The 12,700-nt window shown below is 42.6% G+C and overlaps 1 protein-coding gene across 1 annotated transcript; it reads left to right on the forward strand.

Moving 5' to 3' along the window:
- The first annotated feature begins 491 nt into the window (after positions 1-491).
- LOC139478660 (uncharacterized) lies at positions 492-10,895 on the forward strand. The gene is made up of 4 exons (XM_071261224.1): positions 492-558; positions 8,316-8,371; positions 9,456-9,527; positions 10,035-10,895. The coding sequence occupies exons 1-4, from the start codon at positions 492-494 to the stop codon at positions 10,893-10,895; spliced, it is 1,056 nt and encodes a 351-aa protein (XP_071117325.1).
- Positions 10,896-12,700: the final 1,805 nt, after the last annotated feature.

Consider the following 12,700-nt stretch of genomic DNA (forward strand, 5'->3'; position numbering starts at 1 on the left):
CGTCCGAGACCTGCATCACTTCGGGCTTTCCTCCCACATTAAGCTGACACGTCGTGTTATAACTGGAATAATGTTAAAAGCGGTGTTAAACCCAACTTACTTACTCAATAATATTGAAATCATTCTCCGTTTGACCTTGGCTTCAATATTTAGAAAATCAATAATGAAGTTCTTCAGAATATCCATCATATGTAAGAGATATACAGGTAAAGGTAATTTAGAATTGAGTACACAGCCATCCTAGAATGATACTTATTTAATTCCCGTGGGGACCAGGTTTAGTATTTGTCCCCAGCAGGTTTCATTGTCTTAAGAAGCATTACATTGCATTGGATGGTCAGTCTCTCTGTCATTATACCGTTTGGTTTGGGCTTTACTGGTTTGACTGGCCCTATATTATGCCGTTAACTGCAGCATCAAAGAACAATCACCCACTCACTTCAGCAAATATCAATATATTACTGAAAATAATTCACATTATTTCTACAGCAATGGCTTCGATGAAGAGGACTGGTCTGATGCTGACACTGGTGTTTATCATTGGATATTACTTTTACTGTAAGCATTTGTTGATGCTAGTGTTAATTACTAGATATTTCTCCCATTGTAAATATTTGTTGGTGCTGGCGTTAATCACTGGATTTTTAACGTACTGTATTTGTTGATATTTGGGTCAATCATTGGATTTTACACCTACTGTAAGTATTTGTTGGTACTGGTGTCGATCATTGGATAGCACACCTACTACAAATTTGTACTGACGCTGGTGTTTATCACAGAATATAAGACTTACTTGCAAACTCAGAAACTCTATTATTCAATATTTAGTAATGTACATGTTCTTAAATGAATGGGGGCGGTGGGGTTTCCTTGTGGTTAAACGTTCGCTCGTCACGCCGAAGGCCTGGGTTCGATTCCCCTACATGAGTACAATATGTGAAGCCCATTTGTGGTGTCCCTCGCTGTGATATTGCTGGAATATTGCTAAAAGTGGCGTAAAACCATACTCACTCATTCACTCGAAATGAGAAGAACGTTTGTTGATTAAATGTAGAATTCATCAATTATGTGTTGTCTGCCACCAGGAAAATTTGTGTTGAAGCAGGTATAAAATAGAATTACAACATTTTGTACATGCGTGTGCGAAAATTTGTCAAATTCAGTTTCATACTTCATGAAAAACGAATTTCGTAGTCTGCAATATGCACGAATGACACTTTATTTAGATAATTGATAATATATGATACAAATAATGCATAAATTATCCTTTGATAAGCTTTTGCTTCCGTGGATGAGGATTCCAGGTCGAGTCGGTGGAAACATTAGATGACTGTTTTTTAATTGACAAACACCAGTAATCGTATCCGTAAATATCCCACTATCTATAATAGCCCCATGACTTATTTGAGCGTGTACAATCAACGGGCGACATTGTGTGAAGACGCTTACTAACCATTGAAGACATAAATATGGAACTGTTAAAATGGCCTCATCACTTAATCATTGTTTATCATTGTTTTTTAGCTATTTTCAAATATTAAAGTTATAAATATTATTAATTATTTCGAATATTGCACAGAAGGCCAACCGTATTCTTTTTCTGGATTAATTACATTCGCAAGTCATGTATCACAAAAAGACACACATTGCAAACTCATCTGACCATCAAGGAACAATTTCTTAATGCAAGTATGTAATTTTCAGGGGTATAACTTTCAATCAAGACAATCGTAACAATGTTCAGATTATTATTTGTCCAAAATGCATACATAAAGACTCACACACAAAAGAAAACTTTTGATGCGTTGTATAAACACGGCGTCATGAGATTAAATTTACAATAAAAAAATTCCACAAATATGTCATCAACGGTGAGATGTTTAAAACAAAATGAACAGTGTTTTTCCTGTTTAATATCTTAAACCACGTTTTTGACTACTATGCTACTACTTTTCAAACACACTGAATTAAAAAAAATGTCCTTCCATGAGTGTAGAAGCCTATTCAGGCAGAAACTAGATGAAGCCGCTAGTCATGAACCGTCACTGTCTCCATTTCATCATATCGGTAAATGTTCAAATTAATGTTATGCATTTCAGGGTTCAAATACAAATATAACTGAACAAAAATAACTAGTAAACCAAACACGTTACCAACTACTGTTTAAAAAGATACAAATGCATGTAACTTATATTCAATTATCCCACAACTTTCTCAGAAATAAATGTCTCCTCTCACTATTTATATACCCTTCAAAAGAAACGTAAAGCCAGATTTGTGGGAGGTAGGAAAATACATGTATACGTCTTTGTTTTGGTTTGATGGGTGGTGGTGGCGGTGGAGGGTAGTCAAAGCAAGGATGAAAAGCGATCTTTCGGGAGAGTTGGGTGGCCCTGAAAAGGGCCGTTTGGGGGAAAGAGGATGAAAAAACAGGAACGGGAACCGGAAAAAGGGAAACAGGAACAGGAATAGGAAACGGAAACGTCATCCTAGGAAGGCGGCCATGCTACACCATTCGCGTTGCTCTGATTCGCAGGCTCTTAGTAGATCTGATTCTCACAAAGATAGTGCAAGAAAGTAGCTGCCAGGTTCTTGTGTTTCACCAGCTGTCAGCTTGAGGTAGGGACAGTGAGGGGACCGCTTGAGGTGTTTCAGCCAAGGATCATCGTGGGTTGCCCATCATCTCCCCTGCACGCCGCAATGAAAGCAGAACACTCTATCGGTGCTTTCCGTGTACACGAAGCCCCCATGGGCAATGTCTTCAGCGGTCTGGGGCATCTGCATCGGCCATGCCTCAAATAAAGTGACCCTGCTTTCAAAAGATTGATGACATGGCGACATCGGGTTACTGGACGGTGACGGCGGTGGTATCGGCAGCGACCTATCATCACAACCATTCGTACTCCACAGATGAATCTTGGGTCCATAAGCATCCGTCAGCCCAGTCACCATGGTTCCCTCACTCGTATTCGTACTGCTGCTCTTCCTCTCTGTCATTCTCACGATGCGATGATTTTTTTTCAAAAGTGACTCCACTCGAGTGGCTTCACTCTTTATAGGAGAGGGACCGGAACGAACATCGCTGCAAGCTGATTGGTCCAACACGCAACGCGCTGATTTGTCCAACATGCAGCGCGCTGATTGGTCCCCCACACGGCGCGCTGATTGGTCTGTTCCGCAGCCCGGCCTGAGCCCTGGTATTCCAAACCGACTTGACCCTAGGAAATGGATTTTACCATGGGAGAGAAAGCACAACCCCAGTGCGCCCTATGATGGGTCCAAAATCCAAGCGTCTGATGGGTCATATTTCGATCCTGTTTTATTCCTCGGGTGTGCATGTCGATTCCCCATCCTTAAGACAACACAAAACTTATATTTTTCAACTTTTTTTTAAATCCCCACTCACATGAACCAACAAAACAAAATCACAGGATAAGAGGGCGTCCTGTGATTTTTGTGAACAGGAAACTTTTTTTTCTTTTTCTTTTTTTTGTATCTAGGGTGTGAACGTATGTTCACTCATAAAACGCAGTGAACTAGAACTTTTTGCCACCAGGGTGTGAACGTATGTACATTCCTAAAATGCAGTGAACAAGTGTCAGGTCAATAAGGGCAGAAAAGTTCTTTTAAAGTAGGGTACGCGTCTGGGCACTCAGTCGAAAGGCAGGCATCTCATCCACAGGAACGGAGGTAGACACTTTGGTATGAAACCATTCTAATACCGTGGCATCATTCTTGACGGTGTCCTTCCTGTCCAACGTATCTAACACTTGATTAAATGTCCATCCACGCACGCGATAGTTCAGCATGTAGAGATGTTGTAAGGGGCGTGTATTCCATCGTTGTTCCATCTGACCCATGCGATTCAAAGTCTCTTTAAACAGGGGTAATGAATACAATCCATAGCTATCCATCATTTCCACGGATCCTGGAGCTGGACGGCAGATGCTTGAATGTGTGTTGACCACGTAGGCTTTGGGGTAAAAGGGGTCATCCTGTTGCCATCCCACTCTGGCAAAGTCATCTCTTGCCTGGGTGCCTCGGTAGATGGTATGAAGTGGTTCGTCCTCAGCCACGATGGCTTGTCAATCCAAGGTACTCAACCCGAGTGGTTCATCCATCGTAGGAGGGGGGAAAAAGTGAGCCATCACCGTCTGTCACTGCTCTTTTTTATACCATCATCGCATTCCGGAAACAATCTATTTCCAGGACATTGTCGTATTCTTCATAGCAGATGAGAGAGACTAGGTTCTCGAGAGCTTGTCCAAACTGGATTTCCAAAGGTGTTACCTTGAGCAAAGGCCTTGGGAGTCAGCTCGCAGGTCTCAGGCTGCCACAGCTGCCCCGTGTCTTCGGAATAATTTCATGAAGACTTGTTTCAAATGGGAGCTGTTGTTGCTAAAGTCGGTTTTCATTTCCATGCAATGGACTTCCTGACCATTGACTTACAGCTTCATCATGGTGACATGGTTGTGTTTGAAATTGTACGTTTTCTACTCTTTGCTTCCTACATAGGCACTATCGTCCACCAGTCCCAGGACCACGCGTTTTGGTAATTGACCACCGATGAGCGTTCAGACTAGACAAGTGTGCTTTTCGGACAGCAGGATCGATGTTGAGTTGATGGACATAAAATTCGGCTTTGGTCAGGGCTAGTTTGTAGATACCATCAGCAGCACACATGAAGAAGAACTCATCGGGACTTCGTAGCAATTCCAGTTTCATAGGGACGCCATCCACCAGATAACGGTCTTGAAGAAACAGGTCACAGTGTAGACGTCCTGTCAGTTCCATTTCGTTGGTGGGCACGATAATATCACGTCGCGTTCTGACGCCCCTGTTTCTTGCATCCGCATTTGCATCAGGATTGAAGGCGTCCATTTTACCAGCATCGTCGGCAAACCATCCATGACATTGAAGGTGAGATGTTTTGGCTCCTCTACCATAACTCAGAAGGGTTTCCAAGTAGGCTCTGTAAGGGTAAGTGCGCATGGATGGTGTGATCTCCAACTGAATGTGTCCCACTTGCACCCGCACTTCGCGAAACAGGGAATGCATCAAATTGTTGACTGTCGATACGGGGTTATCTGCCACTGTGGTATCTGTGCCATCTTCTTTCCTCACACGTTGACATACTCTCAGGTAGCACTGTTTCATATCAATGTAGGCATTTAAGGGGATTGGAAATGTTAAACTGGAGTGGTACTGCCACAAAGGGTGGCGCCAAGGGACTATCGTGAATCCACTGACCTTCTTGCCCTGAGGTGGACACCGGGGGTACGGTAAAGAGATACAACTGGGCCTTTGAACATTCGCAAGGATCATGATGATAGATGGATGGATGATTGGATGGATGTATCTCCCCCTTGCTCTGCCTTGAAGGACGTCTGGTCAGGTTGAAAGTCTGATGAGGACTGACCTTTAAACCATTCTTCTTTTCCTTTTACGCTGTTTCTGGAGAGGGGCGGGGATGGCTTTACGTCTTTTAGGGGGTCTCGGCTCCACACGTTGCTCCAAGACATCCATCAGGGCTGCTGTACCACGATGTTTTCAGACTCCACATCACTCACCAACCCGGGTAGGATCTTTTTACACATCTTGAGCACGAATGTTCCACTAGATTTAAGGAAAGGCAACGCCATCTTCAAGATACCTCCGAGGCCACTGCCACGTTGATGATACCGTCCTTTGTATACTTTGATGCCACTCCCACGCTGACCGAACTGTCCTCGATCAATCTGGTGTGCCACACGTGTCCCAACATGTTGCTTCTGTGTTAGGGCGATGTCTGAAGTAAAGTGTCACAATGGCTTTCCCCATTTGAAATGCCACGGGTCGCCCCATGTCGTCCTTGATATAGAGTTTAATACCGTCAAAGGAACCATGCAGCAGTCCGAGGAAGCGGTTGTTCTGAGGGCTTTTAATCACCACACTGTTTTGCATCATCTTCTTTGACACGGGCACGTGGATCAGCAATGGCACCATCATATTGCCCACAATTTGATCTTCGACCAGGTGATTCGCTTTTGTATCACCTATGATTTCCACATCGCCACCTACCAAGGGAGTAGACCCCTCTTGCCACTGGGCCAAGGCACTCAAGGGAACAGACGTCTCTGAGTAGGTTTTATACTCCTCCTCACCGAGGAGCGGTAGTTGAACAAATCCGAGCATTCTCGAGAGTGGACTTGGCATGATCACTTCCGTGCCATAGAGTGATTCGCCCGAACGGAGTACTACTTCTTCAGGGGCTTGGAATCACACCTTTCCATCTCCTCTACCCGTGGATGCAGAGAAGTTTCTCCATGATCAACATGGTGTTGTTCACCATGATCATCTTTGATCCGATACACGGGAGGTGTTCTCCCTGTGACCAGACGGTCCACCGTAAACAGTTCCATGGTCCAGTTGGGGAGATAGCCTTTCTCAAAGGTGCCTTTGGTTTTGTTCAGACGTACACGGGTGCCCGGCAGTAAAAGAGAGGGGGATCTTGTTTTGGGGGACGTCAGTCTTCGGGGTGCTGTTTTCCGTTTGCACTGCTACCGTTGTCATTGTTATTGTTCCTCAATGTAGTCTAACACTCGAAATTCTGACAGGGGATCTCCTGGGAGGACGTCCTCAGGTCGCTGACCAACGGTCCGATGCACACGCCGGTTGTACGACTTGACCAACTGGGGTAAGACTTTCAAAAAGTGTCGGGTCCCATGCTGAGTAAAGTATCGCCTCATTGAAACCATTTGTTGAAACCATTCCACCACGGCTGCTTTCGTGTCAGGATTTTGACTGGAGTATTCTCTGCCTTTGGCTGTTTGCAATTGAGCAGGTAGTCGTCCTTTGGCTTGTTGCATCAGCAAGGTTTGAAAACCTTCGGTCAAAGCAGAACTGTTCTTGGCCTTCAGGGGATGCACCAATGCCATCTTTGAAAACGTGTGAAAAAAATGTGTGGTGTGTCCTTGGCATGGCATGAGGAGGTTGTTGCCAGGGTGTGTGCCAGGGACTGGTTTCCCTTCCACGATCAGGTCCCCTCTGGAGTCAAACTCAAGTCGGGGTTGTTTTGAATCCTTGTCATTAAATTCATGGCTTTACTAGACATGGCTTTAGGAACACTTATGACAACTTCGTCGATCACCTGTTGAGGAGGAGGGGCAGGTGTACCTGGGGTGTCCATCGTTGATAGTGGTGGTGGTGCTGGTGGTGGTTTGGTGGTGGTGGTGCTGGTGGTGGTGGTGGTGGTTGTGCTGGTTTGGTGGTGGCGGCGCTGGTGGTGGTTTGGTGGTGCGGTGTTCGTCGTGGAGGTGCGGTGTTGTTGGCGCTGCAACTCTAGCATGCGTTGCAACAGTTGGTTGTATTCTTGTTCCCGCAGGTGAAAAGGCTGCTGTGACCTCTGCATCAACGTGTCCATCTCTTTCAAATTTTGGAGACGTTTTTTTTTCAATTTTCAAGAGAGGGGTGTAAAAGGTCTGACGATGCCGTTGTTTTGTGGCCTGTAGACTTTGCCATGGTCTCCAGACACCAACACCATCTTGCGTGCGTACTTCATGGTGACACACAACAGACTGATCCCGACCTTCCTGGTGTCACCCCTTTATAACCTTCCTCCAAACAAAGAGGCTTGGGCAGAACCAATAAGAGGAATGAGTCCTCCTAATAATCCTCCTCCACGTTGAAGAAGTTTTCGTTTCTTGCTCAGAGGGACTCGTAATTTTCATGAGCGTATTAAAGACTTTGCCGTGCCGTTGCAAGTGTTGATGTTGAGTCATGGTCATGGTCATGGTCATGCTAGAATAATGCTCGACATATAGTGAAGATTGACTATTACAAAGCTGAAGTCATCCCTTTTGTGAATCACCTGTTAAGTTTATTTTATCGTATGGTAAACTTGCCTGACCCCCAATCTGTCACTAAAACCACCCAATCACCACAACTCAACCAAAACTAAAGCAAACGTTTGGACTGCTCACTAAAACGACCCAATCACCACAACTCAACCAAAACTAAAGCAAATGTTAGAACTGCTCACTAAAGCAACGAAATTCTGAGGCATTGCGAGGATATCTTCTCATGTCGACGAGATTATGTGTGTAACTACGATAAGGAAATTATATGTTACTTTATGTGAGACAGTGTACAGTGTAACTATCCTGGCGTGTCTCGTCATTATCAATCAACATGCGTTTTGTATGCTCCATTCTCTTGTATTTTAATAATTTATTTTAAGAATTCTAAATGCCATAATCTACTGATTATTGTTATACCTACAATGTATTTGTGCAGCTGTTTAGTTCAGTTTAGTTCCTACAGTTAATGTGTTGTAGATCACGCTTCTTCAGCGACAGCTTGGTTAAAACAATCGGAGTCCCTGAGCTCAATAGTAAGTGCAACGTACAAAAAAACATTATGATTATTGGTCTTGTGTGTAGTATCACACCAAAGTTAAACTGACTATCAAGGTGTGCGTGTGCGTGTGCGTGTGCGTGTGCGTGCGTGCATTGCATGCATACACCCATAGTAGGTTTTTTTTAGTCATTGTCGGTAGGTATATCTTAATACTTATATCTACAATTTAAAGTATCAAAATGCAATGTTGAGGTTACTGCAATATTCAAAGGATGGGTGGCAACAACGATCCAGATGGTCACATGTTTTAGACATTTCAATAAAATAATGTATTCCAATGTGCAATGACTCTGGACAGAGGTTTCAATGTTTATATTTTTAAGTGATAATGAGTCACGTAATTTACACATATTTGGCCAATTCTATATTACATTTCTTTGGGATACAAAGAAGTCGTTGTTGGAGTAGATAGACAGTGAAACAGCATATGAATTGGTCTTCTCTCAGTAACTCTCGCCATCGTCCGGTTTAATGGACAAATTATGATATGATTTGCGAAATTTTGAAATCGATAGATTTATATTGTTTGGAAGTAATTTTCAAATCTAAGTGCAAAGTACAAAAACACATTATGATTATTGTGTTTATTATCACACCAAAGTTAAAATGACTATCAAGGTGTGTGTGTGTGTGTGTGTGTGTGTGTGCGTGCGTGCGTGCGTGCGTGTGTGCGTGTGCGTGTGCATGTGCGTGTGCGTGTGCGTGTGCGTGCGTGTGCGTGCGTGCATTGCATTCATAGTGGATGGATGGGTGTATGGGTGTGGATAGATGGATGGATGTTATGTTTGTTTGTACTCTACTGTCAGAATGTATATTATTAATATGAATGTCAGTGGGTATTATCTAACTCTCTTCTGTTTGAACACATCAGTTTATTATCAGCAAATCCATGCCATAAAGGACTTAAGACTTGTTGAGTTCATAAAACTACGCCTCTAGGCATTCATTTCTATGTGTCCGTAATTGGATTTTACCACTTACAACTGTGTTTTTCATTCAGTTGTGTCGCGTATATTGTAGGAACAATTTGACATTGTTTTTTAATGTTTTATATCAAGGCTTTGTCAAGAACACAAATTCTCCCATCTGGGCTGCAAGTGACTTTCAACATAGACAACGACACCAACAAAGTGAGTAGATACACTCATGTGTTACCACCTTCAGATTGTACTTATTTCTATATTCATACTTCCTATTTGATTACTATGGTTTCCTGGGGGCACGGGTGGTCAGTCGTCTAAGGCGCCGCGATTCGCTGTGCAGAGTTGCGTCCCTTAGGCACGCCAGAAACCTATGATTGGGGGTTCGAATCCCGGTTCGCCCCGATTATGTTTCTAGGTTTGTCAACACCATACCCGTGCTCGTGGATTTCACCGAAGTGGTAAACGTCTGAGACCTGCATCATTTCGAGCTTTCCTCCCACATAAAGCTGACACCCCGTGATATAACTGGAATAATGTTAAAAGCGGCGTTAAAACTAACTCACTCACTCACTACTATGGTTTTCTTACAATATATTTCTTGAAGTTTTAACTATTCATATATTTTCAGATACAGTCAACTTACAAGTGAACATGAAAACCTTTCTGTTTATTGAGTATTTTCCTCAAAGTCTATACCGAGTAACTTTCTTTCAGATCCTGTCGCAGAGCATCGACGACCCATCCCTTCTGAAACCTGAAATCACAGTCGTTACAGCGTATTTTAACATTGGCTCATTCGCCAAGGGAAGCACATCCAACATGTACACACCAAGCCGTTACATACACTGGATGAAGGTGTTTGGCAGAATCAGGAACAACCTTGTCGCATATACCGATTCTAGAGATGCCTTTAATTTACTTAATAACCTCAGACGTAAGTTCCCTAGCAACATGACAAAGGTATTCCTTAAAGACAGGGCCAATCTGTGGTCGTTCTCTTTGGCTGGGGAAATTCGAAGTATTTACAGTCAGCCTAACTATCCACATCATCATCCGAACACAGTTAACGAGAACTACTCATGTGCGATGCATGCAAAGTTTGAGTTAGTTAACAAAGTCTTAATGGAGGAATTGTTTCCTACTAAATATTTCTGTTGGTTGGATATTGGAATCTTTCGTGATCTTGCTGATGATAACTCAGTGTTCAAGCTTCAAATACCACACGACTGGGACAAAAGCAGAGTCGCTTATAGCCGTGTGTATGGTTTTAACGATAAAGCTACAATAGAAAGCGTAATTAAAGGCAACAGTGTATGGGTGGGCGGGGCCATGTTTCTGGGAACGCCTGAAGTGTTGCATAAGTATACTGAAGACTACATGAATACAGTCAAGATGTTGTTAAAACAACGTTTAATGAACACAGATCAGCAAGTGATATACTCAATGTATCTCCCGTCATCTAAACTCAAGCCTCGGGTTCAAATCCAGTTATTTTCTGGAAAGAAAAGCCCGTATAATCCATGGTTTTATCTTGGTTACCTGTGCAGAGAGACATCGCAAAACACCAGAAAATGATGCCATCAGGTCTATTTCCTAAATAATTAAGTCATAATCCAATTGATATTTAAGCACTTTCAGTTCATCCTAATCCTAAAGGTTACAAAACGTTAAAGCAAAAGTCTGCGAAAAGAATACGCCATACTATGCATTGTATATTTTAAATATTGTTGATTGTTGTCTTTTTAGCTGTTAAAGATAAATGTCATGATTCAAATGAAAACCAAATAAGTCATCTGTTGATGTAGGTTTTAAAACCATTTCTGCTATTTGTTGCTTACTTAAATAAAGCATAAAACATGTTTCTTTAGTGTTTCTCTTGGTTTGTAAACTGAATCACAAACATATTCATTGTCGATAATTCCAAAGCAACAATACAGCAGTCAGATGTAGAGGAGTGGATTTGACGTTGCCACATTGACGTTTGTTTCTTTGTTTGTTTCTTTGTTTAACGCCGCCTTCTGCAATAGTCCAGCTATATGGCGGCGGGCTGTAAATAATCGAGTCTGGACAAGACAATTCAGTGATTGATATTACGAATGATATAATACATCTACCCAAGGGTTGGTTGGTTTGTTGTTTAACGCCGCACTCAGCAATATTCCAGCTATGTGACGGCGATCTGTAAATAATCAAGTCTGGACCAGACAATCCAGTGATTAATATCATGAGCATCGACCCACGTAATTGGGATCGATGACATGCATCATTCCAGTCAGAGAGCTTGATCACCCGTTCTAGTTAGTCGACCCTTGTGGCAAGCATAGTCGTCTGTTATGTCAAGCATGGATTGCAGAAGACTTATTCTGACCCGCATATTCACGGGTCCTCCACATGTTTATCATAACACAACATGAAAGTGCTCGTCCAATTAAAATTTGTTCAAGTCCCTCAAACACAACTTAGTTCAATGTCTATATTAGTTGTGCAGTTTCTGATTACCCTGATTAAATCGACAAATTTTGCAGCTTCACACATGACCATTATGACAATGTCTCAGTCTCACCCATGGCTTTCTCAACAATGTCACAGCTTAACAATTGTCCTTAACGACGTGGTTACAGTTGTTTGCTTTGCGTAATCGAAAATCTTTCAGTTTTACACGTATCCCTTACTACAATGTCTCAGTCAGGCACATGACCTTTGTCTCACTCTCACACAAGGCCTTAACGACAATGTCTCAGTCTCGCACATGACCTTTGTCGCACTCTAACACATAGCCTTAAAGAAAATGTCTCAGTCTCGCACATGACCTTTGTCTCACTCTCAAACATGGCCTTAAAGAAAATTTCTCAGTCTCGCACCTGAACTTTGTCTCACTCTCACACATGGCCTTAAAGAAAATGTCTCACTCTCACACATGGCCTTAAAGAAAATGACTCAGTCTCGCACATGACCTTTGTCTCACTCTCACACATGGCCTTAACGACAATGTCTCAGTTTCACAAATGACCTTTGTCTACTCTTACACATAGCCTTAACGACAATGTCACAGCACCAAACCTGCCCTTAACTAGAATATGACAACTTCACACATGTCCTTAACGATAATGTCATAGTTTCACACATGTCCTTAACGACAATATCACAGCTCAACACATGTCCCTGAACACCAATGTCACAGTTTCACACATACCCCAGTACAACAATGTCACAGTTTCACACATGTCCTTAACGACAATATCACAGCTCCACACATGTCCTAAACGACACTATCATAGTTTCACACATGTCCCTGAACTACAATGTCACAGTTTCACATATGTCCTTAACGACAATATCGCATCTTCACACATGTCCATTTACTACAATGTCACAGTTTC

The sequence above is a fragment of the Haliotis cracherodii genome, unplaced genomic scaffold, assembly GCF_022045235.1.
Source record: "Haliotis cracherodii isolate W230 unplaced genomic scaffold, xgHalCrac1.p SCAF_4, whole genome shotgun sequence".
NCBI lineage: Eukaryota > Metazoa > Mollusca > Gastropoda > Lepetellida > Haliotidae > Haliotis > Haliotis cracherodii.

Coding starts and splice junctions, on each gene's coding strand:
- LOC139478660 (XM_071261224.1), top strand. CDS start 492: ATGGCTTCGATGAAGAGGACTGGTCTGATGCTGACACTGGTGTTTATC. Junction 559..8,315: donor CATTGGATATTACTTTTACT/GTAAGCATTTGT, acceptor AATGTGTTGTAG/ATCACGCTTCTTCAGCGACA. Junction 8,372..9,455: donor CGGAGTCCCTGAGCTCAATA/GTAAGTGCAACG, acceptor TTTTATATCAAG/GCTTTGTCAAGAACACAAAT.